The sequence below is a fragment of the Anser anser genome (assembly GCF_964211835.1).
Source record: "Anser anser genome assembly, chromosome: 10".
Taxonomy (NCBI): Eukaryota; Metazoa; Chordata; class Aves; order Anseriformes; family Anatidae; genus Anser; species Anser anser.
The window spans coordinates 469,457-490,307 of NC_139730.1; the positions used below are offsets into that span (position 1 = coordinate 469,457).

The 20,851-nt window shown below is 61.5% G+C and overlaps 2 protein-coding genes across 8 annotated transcripts in view; one reads left to right on the top strand and one right to left on the bottom strand.

Moving 5' to 3' along the window:
* ZNF710 (zinc finger protein 710) overlaps positions 1-11,352 on the bottom strand; it is a 31,623-nt gene extending 20,271 nt beyond the window's left edge. Inside the window, exon 1 of one of the 6 annotated variants that reach the window (XM_083850311.1) lies at positions 9,492-11,352. The gene's annotated coding sequence lies outside the window, so the exon portion shown is untranslated. Of the gene's footprint in view, positions 1-6,269; positions 6,465-6,992; positions 7,267-9,040; positions 9,461-9,491 lie in introns of those variants that run through there. The other 5 variants (XM_083850314.1, XM_083850317.1, XM_083850315.1 and 2 more) reach the window with 5 other exon arrangements.
* A 2,127-nt stretch (positions 11,353-13,479) lies between these two features.
* On the top strand, positions 13,480-20,704 carry LOC310904955 (AP-3 complex subunit sigma-2). 2 transcript variants are annotated; one of them, XM_083850369.1, is made up of 6 exons: positions 13,480-13,896; positions 14,175-14,266; positions 14,354-14,465; positions 15,910-15,981; positions 19,128-19,234; positions 19,912-20,704. In XM_083850369.1, exons 1-6 carry the CDS (start codon positions 13,828-13,830, stop codon positions 20,042-20,044), a joined length of 585 nt encoding a protein of 194 aa, XP_083706495.1. In that variant the 5' UTR covers positions 13,480-13,827; the 3' UTR covers positions 20,045-20,704. The 2 variants fall into 2 exon arrangements, with proteins under 2 accessions (XP_083706495.1, XP_083706496.1); XM_083850370.1 differs by having other exon boundaries at positions 13,486-13,896; positions 19,128-19,235; positions 19,916-20,704.
* The last annotated feature ends 147 nt before the right edge of the window (positions 20,705-20,851 follow it).

Consider the following 20,851-nt stretch of genomic DNA (forward strand, 5'->3'; position numbering starts at 1 on the left):
ACTTTTTACTAGTCTTTATAAATATTTTATACCTTTTATACCATGGCCACAAAGCTGCTTTTGTCTAACACTTTTTCCCCTTGCTTTGGCAACTGCAAGGGCCTGCTTGAACTACCTCCAGTCCGCATTATCAAAACAATATGCATAATTGCTATATTTTGCACTCTTTCTTCTTACAGCAAGAAAGTCCTATAAATATACAGAATATTCAACTGTTGAAATAATTTGCTTATATGTGTCCCTTGTTGATAATCATAAAATGAAACCAAACCACTCAAAACCCCCCATAAATCAAGGCTTACTCTCTGCAGATGAGTTCTGCAATTACGCTGATGGGCTTCTGAAGCACACGCTGAATGGCCAAAGCATAAAACGGGGAAGAAGAAGAAATTCAACAAAGCGGCTTGGCACCACTGACAAAAAGGCTCCACAGTTCTGTCTTCTGGACAGTAATTTTCCCCTGGAGCGCAGCAGTGCCTACGAGTTCAGGCCCTCAGCCCTTGGGGAAGCAGCCGGAGGGCTGCGCGGAGGCTACGCACGGGCACGGGCTGCAGGACGAGGCTGTCCGTAAACGCACAACGGCCAACGGGAACGTGTTACCGACACCTACAGGGGACTGACAAGAGGCAAACAAAGAAGGACAGGTCAACCAATTCCTGAAAATTATAACTCTCAGGTGGTGCAGAGAAATGAGATTGCAATCAGCCACGTATGGAGCTACTAAAGTTCAAGTCTTACGCTGACCCCTTTGCAGATGGCCGGAGGGCGAGCGCTGGGGGGCGGCAAGGCTTCCGTTGGGGACCAGCACGAGTCTCACCGTCTTTGTTTGGGTTCTACCTGGAAAAGGGAGCCAGCTCCCCAGAATATCCATTCTTAAATAACAATTTGTGTTTCCCAACAGCAGCCGCCTGGATCGGGCCTGGGACACACCCGGCAAAGCTCAGCACCTTCCTACCCAGACCCTGAGGAGGCCACGGACCGGCAGGGCCGGCACCTGCCTGCCTCCTGCGTGGGCCCGGCTCTTATCAGCAAGCCATGGCCTAAATTTCCATTCGACTCTGTCCCCAGCGCTAACATCTGAGCCCTGGCCAGCACCCGCGAGCGGGAAGCAGCGGGAGAGCCGAGACAGAGCCGCGGTGCGACCGTGCCAGGAAGACGAGGCGAAGGAGAGGAACGGGTGGAGCGCTGAACAGCAGCACGTCAGAGAGCCGGCATCCTTCTCTTACTCATTGAGAGAAAGAGAACAGCATATTAAATTTTAAACAAAGGCCTCCCCATGGGAAAACCTCCAAACACCGTCCTCCAGCTCTCTTTTATTTCCAGCCCTGCTCGTGCCGAGCTCACACAAGCTGAGGGCACCGCTCAAGAACGAAACCCGCAGCTGGACGGAGCCGGGGCTCTGCAACGGGGACCCCGTGCACCCCAACCCTCTGCTGGGGGGAGCGAGGGCAGGAGGAGGGGAAAGAAATGGGGAGCCCCTGGAGAAATGAACATAGGAGAGAAAAGAGCAGGGAAAGGAGGGACCTTGATAAATGCCAGGGAAGCACCGGTGAGCGATGCAGTGCTGAGAGAAGGGGCAGAGAGGGGAGAAGCGACCTGGCCCCGTGGGGCAGGCGCACCGGGAAGTGCTGCTGCTGTCAAACAGGACGGCCAAACCCAGGGGACGGATGCACCCCAGGGATGGACAAACCCTGGGGCTCCAGCACTCAGCCCCTGCCAGCTGCTGGCTTTTGCATCAGCTGCTCCCGGCCTCATCCCGGGAGCCCCGAGACCGCCCCGCGTACCGCAGCGGGACCGTCCGGGGCACAGTGCGGGTGTGGAACCAGGCTTTCATACGGACAAGCCATGGAAGGAAAGCCCTGAACATGTCCATGCGCTGCTTCCTAGTCAATGTACGTCCCTCCCCAAAACTGGCGTGCTGAGATAAAACCTGTAGAGCACGTACTGGCGTTCCCTAGGTCAAAGCTCCCAGTGCCTGCCCTGTTCCTGGCCGCAAGCAGCATGGAAGCGCGCTGGTTGCGGTGGCATGGGGGCACACGGTGCGTGCTGAAGAGCCACCGGAAAAAGATGAAGAATAGAGTTTTGATTTTAACTGAATTTACTCATTTCAGTTGCTCCGTGTCACAGAATTAATTTAAAATACAGTTGCCCTGCAACTCACTTTTCTTGCTGCAGTACTGAAGCCTCAAAGCACATCCAGCCGTTCCATTTTTAAGCCGTTTTCAGGCCAGCACGGTGCTGGCTGCTGGGCACTCCTACCAGCCTGGGTTTTGGAGCTGCCGCTGCTGCCCCAGCCACCCCACTCCCTGCCGTCCCTACGCCATGGCCCCAGCCTCCGGCCCCGGCCCCCAGCTCCTCTTCATCAGCCTCGCCTCGCACCAGGCTCCTGGCCCGACAGCGCAGACCAAGCCTGCTCCGCTCACTGCTCACCTCTACCACCCGCCCGTCTGCTCAACCACCGCCGTGCCAAAGCTGTAGGAACTCCTGTTAGCAAGTGTTCTCCACCAAAACTCGTCTCCTTGCACGTCTGCCTTCCCCAGCACTGCACGGCGAGGAGGAGCGGGGCAGCGCAGCGCATCCCCTGCTCTGCACGACCCTACTTCACAGACCGCTGGCGTCCTGCCCTCCTGCGCTCCTCTTTTCCGAGACGAAACCACCGCTGCGCAGGAGCCCTCTCGGGCTCTCCGGGGGCAGCAGCCCCGGGCACGGGGGCCCGGCAGCCGCGCGGTGCCGTCCGCGCTGCCAGCCCTCCTGCCATCCCGCCCGCGCTTCCAGCCGTGGCTGCACGCCGAAGCCCTTTGCCTGAGCTGTCAGCAGCAATGCTCAGGTCCGGTTTTGTGGTTTAATTTAGTTAATTTTTAACCTCAGAAGGTGACGAATTGTTACAAATTTTCTTCCTTTGTACATTACTTCTCAGCTACTGACTTGGAATTTCTTCTGCCACTGCACTCCACGTCATGCGGTGTGGATTCCCTAGTTCCGAGTAACTTCTGGAACATAACTAACGATTTTAACTGCAGAAAGGGCTTCTCTGATGTGCCAGCCATCCCCTGCCCGCACCAGCCAGACGCTGCCGAGTGGTGCCAGGCCCGGTGCAGCCCCACGGTGCCCGTGCCCTCGCCGCACTGGTTTAATTTACCTCGTTTTTTTACCTCCATTTACCTCGGTTTAATTTCGCATCTTGCCTCTGCAGTGCCTCTTGCGCTCCCCCGGTTACTGAACTATCTCATGTTTTACTCCCAAACTAAGCAAGACTTACGAAATTTCAGATGAACTTCCTACGAGCTTTTTCCTCTCCCCACACAGAGGAGTAATTCAGACACTGCCCTTCTACCTCAGTTTCTCCGCTGTGAAACTAGAGGTGGCCTGGGAGGGAAGGGAGAGTGGGAAGTTACGTTTCTTCTTCCCACTTGAGAACATTCACAGAAACTCAGAAGACCTGATGTTTAAAAAAGAGAAGCTTCCCTCCCGCTCACTTCTCCTTTACTAAAAAGACTGATATCTTGTGAAGAACATTACAGAAATGGGGAGGGAAATGGGAGGACGGCGTTATCACAAGCGCTACGAGGAAGCTGTGTACTTTCCAAAGAAATTTTTAGGCAGGCTGCTTACACGTTGTATCTATTTCTGTTGTTAAAATGCTCTATTGTCATTCAAATGACTGTCAGACAGCTGAGAGCAAAGACCACCATGGGGAAAATTTAAAATCACCCTCTGTCCCCTTCAATTTAAAGTTTGAGAAAGAAAATGCATTACTTGCTCACTCTCTAAGCAGGCCTCCACCAAAATCAAGGGGAAGAAGAGTGATGGCCGCTTAATTTCTCAAATAAAAAGTCCTCCGCGATTCACTCCAGAGAGAGTACTGAGCACCACCATGTATTTCACTCCACTGCCGTATACATTTGAAAGAGGTTATTTTTGTAGGGAAACCGCAGCTAGAGGCAGGCAGGCTGAGTTGGCCCTGCCTCTCCGAGCACCAAAGTCACCGTGTGGTAGCACGGCGTGGTTGTGAGAAGGACCCGGGGGTGTGTGAGAGCAGTGCGCAGGGATGGAAGAGGGAAATGCGGAACGGCAGGACAGGGAAAAGCCCCTCACAACTCGATCCCAGCCCCATGTCTCGAGGTCCAGCTGCACTGGAAGGGAAAAGTCCCACGGGGACGGGGGCTGCCGGCCACCCCGGGCAAGGCAGAAAGGAGATGACTGCAGCTCCTTGAGCACATCTGAGCCACCCAGCGACTTTCTTCCAGCCAAAGCTGTGGCTGTCTCCATGGCAAGCCAGCCCTGTGCAGGTATTTTGGGACTTTTTATTTGCTGCCATCAGTGTTCATGTGGCCACAGCACCCATGTCTCAGGCTGGGTGGGTTCTGTGGGCACAGGACAAAAGCTGTGGTTCCTGTCTACCTGTGCTTAACAGTTTGCAGGACGAGATGTAAAAGGTCAAGGAAAAACAAAAACCCACGGCAGGTAGTGGAGGGAAAGGGGAGCAATGGTCATAAAACCGTAGGAAACCCACTGATCCAGCCAGGCAGCAACAGCATGCACAGCTCTGCTTACTCTGCCTCCCTTCTCTCTGTTTTGGCCCCGATTTGGCAAAATATCCAAGTACACGACTGCTTCGGCTGAAATTAAGACTGCTTCAGCAGATGTTGAATTGGAGCCTACCTCACAGCACCAGTAAGCACACAGAGACACGGCCTTTATCAGCACGGCACGTTTGCCTGTAACGCTCACTTTGGGATCGTATGCTGGCATGCTCCTTGCGGTACAAACCCATTGTATTGCCTGTTCATTAACATTTCTAGCTGTTCAGTACAGGACAACATTTGTGCTCATCCCTCCCCGCACTGTTTCCTAAGCTAATTTATAAACAAAAAGCCTTCTTTGCATTTTAGTCCAACAAAACCAACTAAAAATACGTTCTCAAAGATTAACCCAACCCTGGTGATGTCAGAAGAAACACGCAGACACATTACCTGGGCACCGTGGAAGAAGGCTCTCCCTCTATCCACCACAGGCATCTACTTCTGATCCCCTGAGTTCCCTCCTAAGTTCAGGCTGGGAACGTCTCGGTGTGTATCTGAGCCCAAGTTACTATAATCTAACGCACCACTTTATAGGGAGATAAGGTGATCAGTGTTCACAGAGGGCATTCATTTAAGCCTGCTGGCAGGACAAGCAGCCTCAGCACCATATTTATTTAGCCCCTATCTCTGGTGGCTCTCAGTTACAAGAACTTGCCAGACTCCCATGACTGCTCCCTGCGAGTGGGGAAACGCGCTCCCATTCCTCTGCTGGCAGGGACACGCGGTGCCACAGCTGCTGTTCCTCAATTTACTGCCCGAAGGCCGTTACCCCGAAGGGCTGCACAGGGGCGGTGAAACCAGTGCCCCTGCTCGCGACTTCCCTGAGGCTTCCCTAGGAGCGCCGTGCTTTTAGGGTCTCCCACTAACCTAAGGCGCGTTCATAGCCAGGCGATGGCCAGGCCAGACGGCCCGCACAACCCAGACTGGAACCGTGCTTACTGGAACCGCGGTTACTGGAACCGCTGAGCGCACGAGCTCTTCAGGCTGGTTCACATCAGTGCCACCCAGGAGCGAACAAGCTGAACTCATCCCTGCTGCGCGGGGCAGCGTCCTCCCGCCTGCAGCCCCGGGACGGTTTGTGCGGCCGCTGCGCCGGGCCCTGGGCGCGGAGAGAAGTTCGGCTCCTCGGATGCCATCTTCCCCTTGCATCATCCCACCCTCCCTTCCCACACGGAGTGCTGACAAAGGAGCTACTAATGATTGACTAATTAATTAATTGTAACTAATTCAACCGCCGCATCCTGCTGATTCTCGGGAGCTATCAGGGGGCCGCACAAAGTTCCCAGAGCCGCCTTCCCTGGCCCGAAGCGCGACCGAGCAGGCGCTGCCCGGACAGAGCCGGGGCCCCGGGCCCGGCCCCTCCCGCGGCTCCGGAGCCCCCGGGGCGCCGGGGGACAAAAGGAGCGAAGCCCCGGGGTCTGCCCGGCCCGGGGGCGGCCTCTCCCTCCCGGGCACGGCTCCCCGGGGATCCCCGGTTATTGCCGCCCCTCCCGGCCCCGGGGCCCGTCCCTTCTCGCCGGAGGTGCCGGTGGGCGCTCCGCAGGTCCCCACCCGGGCAGCGGCGGCGGCTCGGCCGCCACCTCCAGCAGCCCCGCGACCGCTCCCAAACTCGGGGCGGCCGCGCCGGGGGCAGGCGGCTCCGTGTCCCCCCCCCGGCGCCCCGGGCCGGCCCCGCGCAGCGCCTACCTGCCGGCTCTCCTCGCCCCTCGGGGCCGCGCGGTGCAGCCGCAGCCCCGCGGCTCCCCCCGGACACCGGCGCGGGACGAGCGGGTGACAGGCGGGGGGCCGGGGGACGACGACGACGACACTCGCGACAGCGCCGCGCGCGCTGCCAGCCGCGACCGGCCCCGGGGCGCGGGGGGGTCCCGGCAGCGCCTCCCCCCCCCCGCCGCGCGGCCCCGGCCACGCGCGTTCCCGGCACGCCCCCCCCTCCCCCCGCTCCCGCACCCCCACCCCCCCGGCTCCCCCCCGGCCGCCGCGCCCGGTGCCGGTGCGGGGTCCCGGTGCGGGGTCCCGGTGCGGGGTCCCGGTGCGGGGTCCCGGTGCGGGGCCGCCGCCCCCCGCCCGGCCCGCGCCGCTCCCTCCTCAACAGGTACGTGAGCGGCCCCGCACCGTGCCGGGCCGAGCCGTGCCGGGCCGCCCCCGGCCCCGCTCCCCGCCCCGCCGCAAGTTTGGCGGCCCCGCGGCCGCGGAGAAAGTTTGCGAGCGGCGGCGGGGAAACTTGTGGGCGAGGAGCGGGGCGGGCGGACCCACGTGCGGACCGGGCACCGCCGGCGCCCCGGTCCCTCCCTCCCGCCGCCATCGCTCCCGGCTCGGCGCGGGGAAGGTGGAAGCGGGCGAGCGGGCGACATGTTGGCGGCCCCGGCCGCGGGCCTGCGGCCCCGGGGGCGCGGGGCGGCGGGGACTCACCGTGCGCTCCCGCGGCGGCTCCGCAGGGCGCGGGGCGGCGGCGGCGGCTGCGGGCCCGTGGGCCCGGCGCTGGGCGCGCAGGAAGGAAGGAAGGAGGGAATGAGGCAGGCTGACGTGAAGGGATGCAAAACAGCTCCTCCTAACTCGGCCGGGAGCGAGGAGCGCGGCGGCGGCGGCGGGGCCCTTTATCTCGCCGCCGTGCCCCCGCGTCCCCCCCGCCGCGCCCGGACAAGTTTCCCGGGCTCCGAGCGGCTCCGAGCGGCCCCGCGCCCCGCGCCCGGCCCGCTCCGGCCGCCGGCTCTGCCCGGAGCCGGGCCCGCCCCCGGCACCGGCCGCGGGGAACAAAGCTGCGGGGCGCGGCTCGCCCGCCGGGGCTACCGCAACGCTGCCGGTAGCGGGGGCGGCCGCCGACCACCGGGACCCCCCCGCCGAGCCCGGGCTGGCGCTGGCCGCGACCACCTGTGGCGGAGCGGCCCCGGCCCGCGGGGCGCAGCGGGAGAGCGAGCGGCCGGCGGCGGCCCCGGCCCCGGCCGTGCGTGGGGACGCGTCCCCCGTGTGCGGGGCCTCCCGCCCGGCGGCGCTCCGGGGGCCGCTCCCGGGGTCACCGGCCGGGGGGGGGCACAGCACAGCACGTGGCTGCCCGTGGGGCTCGCCCCCGGCGCGCGTCCCCGGAGCCCTGCTCTGGCGCCAGGCGGCAGCTGGGCATCGCCGTCCCGTCCACACGGTGGGGCCCTCGGGCCGGGGTGTACCGCGGGGGGCTCGGCTGTCCCCAGAAGGAAAGGCCGGCCGCCCCTCGGTGGGCAGAAGTTTCCCTGTTCCCCAAACTATGCCGTGGTTGGGGGTTGCTGTTCAGGCCCCTTGGAGGTTCCAGGGGTGGGTGGAGGGGCTCTGGGGAGCGGGAGGGGGCTGCGGTGGCACGAAGGGGGCACAGGGTTGTGGCAAGGAGTGGTGATGGCTGCCAGGCCCCTTGTGGCTGCTGCCAGGGGACAGGGGCTGCAATGGGAGAGGAGGAGGAGGTGAGGGTCTTCTCCTGCAGGGAGCGGTGGAAGAGGGAGCGAAGGCAGCGGGGATTCAGCTGATGCATGTGAAGGCAGAGACTCATCTCCATGGAAGCAGGGGGAGCTGGACAGACTAATCACAGCGAAGAGTTTGTTTGAAAATGCAGTCCTTTGTCTCACAGACAGACTTTTCATTTTCACTATTTTTTTTTGTGTTCTTAGGTGAAAACTGATGTTGCCAGTATGTATAAACTCTCAGCAGTCATGGGTATCACTTCACATATCTACAGTGCATATGGAGTGCTGGTCCAGCAACCCTGGAACGTTATATCTGCTCTCTGACTGGCCTGGTTCAAAGCTCTGCCGGAAACCAGACCTATCTGATGCTAATATTCATGGCACTGACACTCGTCTCCTTGTGCCTGCAATCCTTGCTCACTGCGTGGGCTTTGTTAAGGATGGAGTTTGCCTGTGCCAATATTTACAAATATTAAAAGATCATCAGTAGGGCTGAAGCAGACTGGTGTCCCCCCGCGCAGTACAGGGGGCGCAGAAGTGGCTGGGGAAGGATGGGGACGCTCGCACGAGCTGCACAGACATGGCAAGGGTGGGCACGGGGCGAGTATGGGGGGCGCGGAGCAGGAAGGGCGCTGGGGCAGGAGGGGCAGCGGCTGGGGAGCCAGGCGGCCTGCTGGGGAGCAGCCCCTCGGCCAATCAGCGTGCGCGGACAGGGGCCCCTGGGCAGCGGCAGCCAATGGCGCCTTGCGGACACGATCCGGCAGCGCCCTGGCAGCCCCGATGCAGCCGTGGGGCCCGCGGTGGTGTCACCGCAGCCGCTCGCTCACTGCCCCTCCTCAAAGGAACGTGGAGAAGGTACGATGGAAAAGGGCTTCAGGGTTGAGATAAGGACAGGGAGATTGCTCACCAATTACTGTCACGGGCAAACCAAACTCAGCATAGGGAGATTACTGTAATTTATTGCCTATTACTAACAGACGAGTGTGGTGAGAAACTAAAAGCAAAGTACTCCCCCCCATCCATCCATCCTACCTCCTCTCCCCGAGTAGTGCAGGGGAACGGGGATTACAGCCAGCCCGTAACACTTCATCTGCCGCTCCTTCACGGTCCCTCACTGCCCCTGCTCCATGTGGAGTCCCTCCCACATGATGCCGTCCTTCCCACACTGAGCCTGCAGGGGCTGCCCACAGGCAGCAGCTTTTCAAGAACTACTCCCACATGGCTCCGTACCACGGGATTCATCCGTCAGGAGCAAACTGCTCCAGCACAGGTCCCCCATGGGCAGTAGCTCCCCCCAGACCCCTGCTCCTGCGTGGGCTCCTCTCCACGGGCTGCAGCTCTGGCCTGGGGCCTGCTCCTGCAGGGGCTCTCCATGGGCTGCAGCCTCCTCCAGGCCACATCCACCTGCTCCACCGGGGGCTCCTCCACTACAGGAGAACTTCTGCTCTGGTGCCTGGAGCACCTCCTGCCCTCTTTCACTGACCTTCATGTCTGCGGGATTGTTTCTCGCTTCTGCCTCCCAGCTGCTCTTGTGTGGTATTTTCTTCTCCTCCATGTCTTAACCACACTCTCACAGAGGCCCAAGCAGCATCGCTCGTTGGCTGAGGTCTAGCCAGGAGCGGGTCCCCTTTGGAGCTGTCTGGAGCTGGCTCTGACCTCATGAGGGGCAGCTGCTGGGCTCTGCTGGCGGGGGGCACTCCTGCTGTCCCTCGGACATAGCACTCTGGCCTTGGCACCCCAGCGCACGGCGGCGATGCCTCAGCCAATGGCAAACCGCAGGCAGGAGCCTCGCAGCCTCAGCCAATCAAAACGCGCAGATATGATTCGTCATCAGGCCCGTAGCCACAGCCAATCAAAACGTGCGGATATGATCCCGTATCAGCCTCTCTGCATCAGCCAATCAAATCTTGCGGTTGTGATCCTTGCAGCAACCTGCCCATCTTAGCCAATCAAATCGGGCAGATGTGACCTTTGCACTAGCTTTGCAGCCTCAGCCAATCAAAACATGCAGACACGATCCTTCGGGCAGCCCAGAAGCCTCAGCCAATCAAAACTAGCAGCCATTATCCGTGTGGCAGCCTCGCAGCCACAGCCAGTCAAAGCATGCGGACACGAAGCTCACAGGAGGCTCGTGCTGTCAGCCAATCACAGCTGGCTGCCACAATGCCTGGGGTGGCTGAGCAGCCTCAGCCAATCACCTTGTGCAGACGTGAGCCTTGCCTTGCTCCCAGGCTCAGCCAGTCCAAACGTGTCGACATGGCTCTCCAGCGGGCTCACACCTCAGCCAGCCACGGCTCAAGGCCATGGCCCCTGGAGGAAGAAAGCAGCCACAACCCTCCCAGCCTCAGCCAATCAAAACCCGCAGACATGATGCTTGCAGCACCTCCGCAGCCTCAGATAATGGCGTCTCGAACAAAACGATGATGTCAGCAGACCCACAGCCCCAGGTAACCACAACGCGTGGACACGCTGCTTGCAGTGCCCTTGCAGCCTCAGCCAATCCAAATCCGCAGACACAATTCTTCAGCAGCCTCTCAGGCTCAGCCAATCAGAACTCGGGGGCATGACCAGGGGGTGAGGAGAGCAGCCTCAGCCAATCACAGCTTGCGGACATGATGCTCGCGGCAGCCCGGCAGGCTCAGCCAATCAAACAGCACGAACTCGGCTCTTCAGCAGGCTTGCAGCCTCAACCAATCAGAACGTGCAGACACGATCCTTGCCGCAGCCTGACATTCTGTGCCGACCACAACGTGCAGATGGGATTCTCCAGCAGCCTTGAAGCCTCAGCCAATGAAAAAGCGTGAACGTGATTCTTCTGCAGGCTCACAGCCTCAGCCAATCACAACGAGCGGACATGATCCTTGCAGCAGCCTTACAGCCTCAGCCCATGGTGTTTTGTGGGCATGATTCTTCAGCAGCCTCGGAAGCTCAGCCAATCAAAACTCATGGATATGATTCTTGTTTCAGGTTCACTGCATCAGTCAGTAAGAATTGGTGCACATGATGCTTGCAGCAGCCTCACAGGCTCAGACAATTGAAAAGTGCGGACACAATTCTTCTGCAGGCTCACAGCCTCAGCTGATCAAAACTCCCAGATACGATCCTTGCAGCAGCCTAGCAGCTTCATCCGTTCAAAAGCAGTGGACATGATGCTTGCAGCACCTTCACAGCCTCAGTCAGTCAAAACTTGCAGACATGGTGCTTACAGAGACCTCCCCGCATCAACCAACCAAAATCTGCAGACACAATCCACGCAGTGGCCTTGCGACCTAAGCCAATAAAAAAGTACGGCTACATTCCTCAGCAGGCTTGCAGCCCCAGCCAATCAGAACTCAGGGACTTGAACTGTGTAAGGAGGATAGCAGCCTCAGCCAATCACAACGCACAGCCGTGATCCTGTCAGCAGCCTCACAGCCTCAGCCAATCCGAATGTGCACACGCGACTTGTCATCTGCCTTGCAGGTTCAGCCAATCAACACTTGCAGTCCGGATGCTCGCTGTAGCCTTGCAGCCTCAGCCAATCACAACTTGAGGACATGATTCCTGCGGCAGCTCCTCATGCTCAGACAACGTAGTCTTGCAGACATGGTGCTTGCAGCAGACTCTCCACATCAACCAAACTGTGTAGACATGATCCCTGGAGCGGTCTCAAAGCCCGAGCCGATGAAAAAGTGTGGGTATGGTTGTTCAGCAGGCCTGCAGCCTCAGCCCATCGTAACTCAAGGACACAACGTGTGTAGGGAATAGCAGCCTCATCCAATCAGAAGCCGCGGATATGATCCTTGTAGGAAGATGCTAACCTCAGATCATCACAATACACGCTCACGATCCTTGCAGCAGCCTGGTAGCCTCGGCCAACCAACACCTGTGGACATGAAGCTTGTGGCAGCCTGGCAGGCTCAGCCAGTCAAAAAGCACAGACACGGTTCTTCAGCAGGCTCACAGCCGCAGCCGTCAGAACTGGTGGACATGATTTTTGCAGCTTCTTCACAGCCTCAGACCATGGCACCTTATGGACATGGTACTTACAGCACCGCCACCGCATCAACCCATCAGAACGTGCGAACGTGATCCTTACAGCAGCCTCACAGCCCCAGCCACTCAAAATCTGCAGACACGATTCTTCAGCAGCCTTGAAGCCTCAGCCAATCAAGACCGGTGGACATGATCCTTGCAGCAGCCTCACAGCCTCAGCCAGCGGTGTCTTGCAGACCTGATTCTTCAGCAGTGTTGCAGGTTCAGGCAGTCACAATTCAGGGCCATGATCCTTGCATCACATTTGACGCACCAGCCAGTCCAAGCTCACAGACACGGTGCTTGCGGCAGCCTCTGTGCCTCAACCAATCACAGCGCGTATCCTCCCACCCGTGAGGCTGCCGATAGCAGCCTCAGCCAATCAACACTCACCGATGTGATCCTTGTAGGAAGGTGTTAGAATCGTGGAATCACAGAATGGTTTGGGTTGGAAAGGACCTAAAAAAATATCTAATTCCACCCCCCTGCCATGGGTAGGGCCCCCTGCCCCCAGCCCAGGCTGCCCCCAGCGCCATCCAGTCTGGCCTTGGGCACTGTCAGGGATGGGGCCCCCACAGCTCCTCTGGGCAGCCTGTGCCTGTGCCTCACCGCCCTCTGACTGAAGAATTTCTTCCCTATATCTAATGTAAATCTCCTCTCTTTTAGTTTGAAGCCATTACAAGCCAGTGGCCATTGATGTGGTTTTCTCTGGTGAAATGGGCATGGGTTGTTCCTTTCACCACCATGCCCTATGGGGCATGCATGCCGCGGTTTCGGTGTTTCACTCTGGTGTCACCCTGGTGACAGGCACAGTGCTGGGGCAGGTCTGCACCCATGGGTGCAGGTGGACCCTCCTGCAGAGCCTGGTGTCCTTTCTCCTGGATCTTTGCCATCTTGCCCCTCTTCAAATCAGCAGCGTTAAATCCTGGTCACAAACGAGGTTTTTGTATGAAGGCTGTAGCAAAGATGGCTTCTCTGTACCCAAGGTTATTTTATTCCCCTTCTCCCACCAAGCAATGATCTTTACGTTCCCTCTTTCTTCCATCGCACAGTGCACTGAATCCTTCTCGCAGCCCTTGATGTCCCTCCAGCCGTGACCGCCGTGCCATCCCTGTCTGTTAATCCCGGCCCCGTGCCCTTTGTCTCCCTCTGATTTTCTGGTGGGGAAGGCGCTCGGGCAGCTGGCACTGCCGGGGGCTGGTTCCTCCCCGTGACCCGACGGGCCGTGTTCCTTCACCGGTCTCAAAGTCGCTCAGCACGGGGGGGTCGCAGCCGGCGGCCGCCTTCCCGCGCACCTGGGTGCCGGTACCGCGCGGTAGCGGGGGGCGGGGCGAGCCGGGGCCCCGCCCACGCCCCCCCCCCCCGAAGGGCGTGGCCAGCCGCACGGCCCCGCCCAGGCGCCCCCGCCCCGCCCGGTCGCCGCAGCCCCGTGGCGGTGGCGCCCCCCGGCGGCGCGGACGGGAGCAGCTGCGGGGCCCGCGGCCGTACCGGGCCGTACCGGGCCGTACCGGACCGGCTCGTGCCGGGCCGTGTGGGACCGTGCCGGGCCGCGCCGCGCCAGCCCTGGGCCGGCCGCAGGGGCCCAGCTCGCGGCCAGGGGGAGCGGCTGCGCTCGCGGCCCGTGCCGCGGGGGGGTCCGCGGGTTCCCGCTGAGCCCCCCCGGGGCGGGGGCGCGGGGACCCCGGGGCTCTGACCGCCGGGCCCGGAGCCGCCCCGCCGCCGCGTTTCCGGGGGCTTCCTGCGGGGGGGCCGCGGCCGCCGCCGGCCCCGTTCTGCTTCCGGCGCGTCCCGGGGCAGCCGCCGGGATGATCAACGCCGTCCTGGTGTTCAACAACCACGGCAAGCCGCGGCTCGTCCGCTTCTACCAGCACCTGGTGCGGGGCCGGGGGCGGGGGGCAGCGGGGCTCGGCTGGGGCTGGGGGCCCGGGGCGGCGGGGGCGGGCGGGGAGCGCTGGGTGCGCAGCCCCACGGCAGGGCCCGGGCCCGCGGGGGGTCCGGGCGGCGGCGGGGCTCCGGGCTCCGAGCTCCGGGCTCCGAGCTCCGGGCTCCGTGCCCTCCCGGCCCTCCCGGCCCCGCCGGCCCCGAGCAGCGCGGGCGCTCCGCCTCTCCCCGGGCCGCCGTTCCATGGCCGCCTGCCCTCGGCTCCCCGCAGGCGGAGGAGGTCCAGCAGCAGCTCATCCGGGAGACCTTCCACCTGGTGCTCAAGCGGGATGAGCACATCTGCAACTTCCTCGAGTGCGGCAGGTAACCGCTTGCCCCGTGGCGAGGGGGCGGCCCTGGGGGGCTCAGCCCCGGCCCCGCACCTGCAGCCCCTTGCCCGTGTCTCCGCAGCCTGTTCGGCGGCGCCGACTACAAGCTGATCTACCGGCACTACGCCACGCTGTACTTCGTGTTCTGCGTGGACTCCTCCGAGAGCGAGCTGGGCATCCTGGACCTCATCCAGGTCCGTCTGCGGGGGGACCCCGCTGCCAGGGGGTGGCCGCCGTGAGCGCGGGTGCGGCTGCTCAGCCCCCGGGTGCCTGGGCAGAGACCCTCGCCCGGAGCAGCTGGAGGTGCTGTGATGGGCAGCGGGTGCTGCCAGCAGTGGGGACAGCGTGGGATGGTGTTCCCTGCCATGAGTCGTGCCCAGACCCTTCCTCCTGGGCTGGGTGCTGCAGGCGTGATGGGGCTGGATGCTGTGCACAAAGGCTGCGTCCCAGGGCAGTGCTGTGCCCGCACGGGATGCAGCTGTGGCAGTGCTGGGGACACCCCTGGACCCTGAGTTGGGGTGCTGGTGCTGGCAGGACAGCTATGCCCAGGTCCACAGGGAGCCCGGTGCCAGCGCAGTGACACCAGCACCGGGTGTCTGTGCCCTCGGCCTGTGACTCTGTAGCAGCACCAGCACTCTGCTGGGCCCGGAGGGGGGTGCCTTCCCCCGTGTGCGGTCCCTGCTGGCCGGCCCGGCCTCCTCAGCATCCCCGTGGCACTTACACGTCTGAAACACGTCTGTGCATGGAAGTGACAGAAGCTGCTCTGTGAACGCAGCCAGGTGCTGCACGTGTTGGCTGACACACGGCTTGGAACTCGCCTGTGGGGAAACACCGGGGAAGTGCACCTCAATGAACGTATTATTCCTTTTTTTAAATCGTGTTCAAAACCTGCGTAGACTTCCAAAGTGACCTTTGCTAAATCCAGCAGAGGCACACTGAGAGTGCTGGCACAGCAGGCTGTGGGAGGATGCGTGCCATGCCCGGATCAGCTGTTGTGACTGCGCAGTTCCCAGAGCTCAGCCCCTTTCAGGCAGTTCCAGCCGGCTGCAGGCCTGCCCCGGGCACGGTGACCAGCCCTTGTCCCAGCTGGTGCCCGTGGCTGCAGTGGATCCAGGCACCAACACCTGGGTTTCTCCCCCAGAAAGGCCAAGTTCTGCATTTCGGTGCAGTTGTCCTTGTGCCAGGCCCTTTGAGCTTGGCCCTGGGTCAGATCCCTGCACCTGGATGTTCTGGGTGCCAGGGGCAGTACCAGGAACAGCAGAAGACAATAGCAGCCGGGTACAAAAATCTCTTCGGGGGAAGACTGCCTTTTGTTGTCCCAGCACCATCAGGCAGTGCCCATGTAAAAGGCGTTTTCCTTGTCTGGCTGCACCCCACGCAGGTCTGCCCAGCCTGCTCTGTGCCACCCCTGTCCCCCAACTGTCCCTGGTGCTTCGGCTTTCCTGGGGCACGGCTCCTGGGGAGCCTTGGGCTGGGCGGGTGGGATTGTTGGGGGCGGGTGGGATTGTTGGGGGCGGGTGGGATTGCCAGGCCTTGGCCCTGGTTAGGCTGCCAAGAGCGATCTGATGCATTCTGGTCAGGGCCGTAGCTCTTTGTGGGTCCTGCTCTGCGCTGACCTTCCCTTTCCTCCCCCCTCAGGTGTTTGTGGAGACGCTGGACAAGTGCTTTGAGAACGTCTGCGAGCTGGACCTCATCTTCCACATGGACAAGGTGGGTTCCTGGCTTCTGCCTGCTCCACCAGCGCGTCCCTTGCCAGCCCCTCGCTGCTCCGCAGCCCTGCCCGCTGCAGTGCCCGCGGCCCCGAGTGCAGGGCCTGGCTCCAGGCCCGGGGGCTGTGCAGGGGCTGCCGCGAGCTCGGGGCTGCTGTGCCCGGAGTGAAACCCTGCTGGGGCCGCGTGCTCTGCTGCAGCGTGCCAGGGCTTTGTGCCTGAGGGCTGCTCCTGGGGGCTGCCCCTGGGCAGCAGGCTCCGTGCTGCGGCTTTGCTCCTCACCTTCCACAGGGACCGGCGCTGGCGGAGCTGCGCGCGGCTCTGGCTGTGTGCGGGCGTTTCGCCTTGTCTGCTGTGCTGCAGGACGCCATCTGGGGCCTCGTTAATGTTTCGGGGGAGTTGCAGGGGAAAAAAAAGGAGAAACAATGGAAGTATTTGGAATACAAAGTGTTTGGTAAACTTTCATTTGAGCCACAACCTCTAATGTTTCCTCTTTAGCTGGACAGAGCCTCTGGGCGGAAATGTCTTCTCTTTGATCGTCTCCTAGATGGAGCTGCAGATAGCAGGGTCTGTCCTTAGGGGAAGGAGGGTTAGTTGACGTGTGCTGGACTTGTGCTGCTGTTGATAAGGCTGTTCCTACTTTCTTGAAGACAAAACATGCCAACAAAAAAAAAGGAGTGAAAAATCGATAAGGCTGTAAAATGTTCCCTTCCTGTTGGTGATTCTAACTTAGGAACTGTCTGGCAGAGAAACAGAACTAGCAAATGTTCTTAGGTGACCTAAAGCAGCTGAATGTTCTAGCAACTGGTTAAGTAAGACTTTGACTTTTTTATTTGACTGGCTGTAAACTTTTAGAGATGTTACAAGGTTGATTATTTTGTCAGCAAAAGTGCTCTTATCAAAGCAAGCAAAAGAAGAGGGATAGTAAGGAAGATTGTAAGAGGAATTCAGGGAAGAAGTGATGACAGCCTCTGAAATCTAAGGCCACATCTTGGGTAGGGTGCACTTTCATTGACTTGTTTTGTGGCATGGCTGAGACCTGGCAGCTTTACACTGAATCAGCAACCTGCAGGCAGAAGAGGTTGCCCCGTTGCTCATGCGCTTAGCAGTAGCACGAACTGCCCTTCCTCCGAACCCTTTTGCCAAGCTGAGAGTTCAAAGGAGAGAGAAGTCAGGGAGGGTTTCTGATAGGGACAGTCCTGGGCTCAGCTTTCCCCAGGCTCGCATGTTTGGCCTGTTTATATCCGGTGCTGTGCTCCCTTTGTTTCCCAGCCTTGACTTTGGTCCTTGGCCGCTATCGGCCTGCCCTCCTGTTTGGCCCTGCTGTCTTTCTGTGTTTGGCATTTGTTTGTTTCTGGGAGGTCGGGCACCTGCTGTCCAAGTGCTGGTGGCGGCGCAGCGCTGGGACGTGGGGCCCACGGCCGTGCCCGCTGCTCTCCCCGCTGCCCCTCGCACGCACGGGCAGGGCTGCGTGCGGCCGGGTTCCCCCCGCTGCCGGGGCTTTGCCCTGGCAGGGGCTGCGCAGGAGCGGCCGGGCACCACGCTGCACAAATCCAGCACAAATTTTGTGAGTCCCTGACTAGAAGGGGTGAGGAATTAGGCTGACACCAACTGGAAAACGCTGGTTTGCTGAGCGGAGACTTTGGCTGAGAACGTGCTGAATGCAGCGGGTTCTGGCTGGGATTGGGGTGCGGATGCCCCGGGGCAGCAGCGCGGGGTCCGGGCCGTTGGAGCTGTGTTCGTGGCCCCCGGCCCTGCACAAGGGGAGGCTGCGGGCACAGAAGTCGTGGGGAGGCCCCGAGGAGGCTGCGGGATGGGGTGGTCTCACTGCCCAGCCCCTGCGCCTCGTGCATCAGAGGAGAATGTGAGCAGCGCCCAGCAGCTGCGAGCTCCCGGGGGGGACGCGGTTTGTTCAGGAAGCCCTGTGTTCAGTTTGGAAAACAAAAGGTTGTTGGGATTTCTGCCCTGCTGGTTTTGTTCCAATTTGGACTGAAGCCAGATCTTGAAGGAACAACATTTCCTGCATCCCAGATGCTCTCGGGTTGCGGGGAGCTGCCAGCGCCATGGGGGTCGGTGTGTGCAGGGGGTGGGCACAAACCGGGACGGTGCTGAGGGGGGTGCACGGAGGCAGCTGGGCTGCCGGGGTGTCCCGGGCAGGCTGGGCTGTGCCGGGCCCTCACCGTGCTGCTGCCAGCCTGGTCCCCTCGCCGTGCTGCTCCTGGCGCTGTCGGATCCAACAGAGCCGGCAGAGGGGCTGTGGGGGCACCGGGCCCGTGGCTCGCACAACGCTGGATTCTCCCCTCCTCGGGGAAGGGTTCTCAGTACTGTTTTGTTTTTCAGTGCATTGCTCTGGCAGTGTTTGTCGCACAATATTCGCAAGTGCAATCAGCCCTCGTGCAGCCATAAAACAATGTAATAACTTAACCATCTTCCAGGAATAGCATATTTTGCGGAAGTAACCAGAGAGCCATAAACTCGTTATCTGTGCTGGATGGTGCTGGAAGCTGCTGACTTAGCAGGAAAGCTGGTGCTGTGCGGGTTGGTGTAACCGAAGGTGTGTTGCAGCAGCACAGCACGTCCCAGCCCACCTGCGGCCCTTTTTTCTTCTTTTTCTCGGGTTGCAAACCAAGATGGGCCCTGTCCAGGGCTGTGTTTGTGGGGCATTGCTGGCGTCCTGGGGCTGGCGGGAGGCAGCAGCTCACAGCTCGGGGACTGCTTCGTCTTGTCCTTGGGCCTGGGTGACCCAGGGGAAGGAAGGGGACTCTCTTAACAGTTTTGTGCCTTGTGTGTGCGTGCCACAGCCCCATCTTTTCTAAGAGAAAGCAATGAAGCTGGGCTCTGCCTCTGGCCTGGCTTTCTGTGTAGAAGGACCTGGTCCTGGGAAGGAGCGGTGTGCTTGGAGGCTGCGGGGAGGCCCTGGGCGCCTGTCAGTGGATGAGGCTGCCCCTTTGTGAGGACGGGGCTGCCCTCTTGCCCTCGGAGCTCTGTGTACGGGGCTGTCAGGCCCGTGCTTTCTGGCTGAGAGGAGGAAGGAGCTGGGTTTGCCTCAGGTCGATGTCGTCCCCAGCGTGGCTTCCACGCCAGCCTGCCCCTGTGCCCCTCTGGCACAGTCACGGGCTGGGTTCGCAGCCTGCTCTTGTGTTCCAGGTTCACTACATCCTGCAGGAGGTGGTGATAGGCGGCATGGTCCTGGAGACCAACATGAACGAGATCGTGGCGCAGGTAGAGGCCCAGAGCAAGCTGGAGAAGGCGGAGGTGAGTAGCGATGCCGCAGCTCTCTGGTGGGGCCTGCGGCAGGGACAGCCCGGGGCTTTGGGGGCGCGGGGAGATGTGCTCAGGTGTCGGCGTGGGGTGGCAGGAGGGCAAAACGTGTGCCCGTGCAAGGGGCTGGTGTCCTCCAGGCCGCGATGTGGGTGGGCGGCGTGCGGGGGCTGCCTCTGTGGGGCGAGAGGGGCTGGCGCGAGTGGGGTGCCCCCAGTGAACCCAGCCTCTGCCTGTGCACGTCCCCGGGGAGAGGGCTCGGGCACCGCTTCCCGAGCTGTGCTCCGTGTTTGGGAGCGCAGGGAGCAGCCCGAGCACGGCTATCACCGCTCCTGTCAAGGTTAATAACGTGAGGCAGTGAAAAGTTTATGGCCCCTGTTTGCACTGTCATTGTGAAGACGTGGCCGTGAGGTGATAGCAGGAAGTGAGAAGCCGCGCGGCCCCTGCCTCCGCAGATAGCCTGCTGTCAGCGGCGTCCGAGCCTCGGGGGGGGCTGCAGCTTGGGCGTGAGCCCTTCCCGGCAGGCTCGGGGCAGGGCTGCGGGCGTTGGGCTGCGTGTGCTGCGTGTGCTGCGTGCGCCGTGCTGCAGGCGTTGGGCTGCGTGTGCTGGGCTGGGTGTGCTGCGCTGCGGGGGCAGCGGGGCTGAGCGCTCACCGCTCCCCTCTTGCCTGCAGGGAGGCCTCTCGGCCGCTCCGTCCCGTGCCGTCTCGGCCGTGAAGAACATCAACCTGCCAGAGATCCCTCGCAACATCAACATCGGAGACATCAACATCAAAGTGCCCAGCCTGTCCCAGTTCATGTGAGAGGCCCAAGGCGAGGAGGGACCACGGCCTGGGCTCGCTCTGGCAGGGGGGAGCCGGTGTCTGCTGGGCTCCCCGTGCCTGCCCGGGGCTGGCAGAGCGCAGAGAGCAGCGTTGGGGCCCAACAAGAGCAGAGCGGTGTCTGTCACCCTGGGCACTGAGCTGAGCCGTGCCCTCTGGTCACCCAACAAGGGTGGCTCTTCTTCCGTGTCCCCCCTCCACGGTGGATGTGCAGCCTCTCCTCGCTCTGTGCTGGGCAGAGCCGAGTCCTGCCGCTCCGAGCGCTTCTTGGGATCGTTCCTTGCCAAAGCACCCCTGTAGCTGATGGCTCCAGGAGGAGCCGTAGGTTGTCCTGCTTCTCTGCCCTCCCTGGGCTGGATGGCTCCGTGCCGTGCCTGGTGGCTCCGTGCCCACTCTGGGCCAGCTCAGTGGGATCAGGCCCCAAGTGGCCTGGTCGGGGCAGCACGGAGGCACCCGCTGGGCAGGGGCACGGCGTCGGGAGGGGAGGGCGTTGGGGAGCTGCACGCTGCCTCCGGGGCCCCTGCCGAACGCTGTGGGGGGCCGGGTGGAACCTGTCCGCATGCCCCTGCCGCGCCCAGGACACGTGCACGCGTGCGCTGAGAGCATGTCCTTCCTCCTAATAAACCACTGTGAGAACCCGTGTCTGGTGGGTGCTGCTGGCCTGGCTGGACAGGGATGCGGGGCCGGGGGCTCCGTGCAGCTCTGCCCGGGGGGCTCCTGGCTGGCAGAGGCTGCTGGCGGCGTGATGGGGGCCTGGGGTGCTGCCCGCTGGAGTGCTGCGTCCCCGCA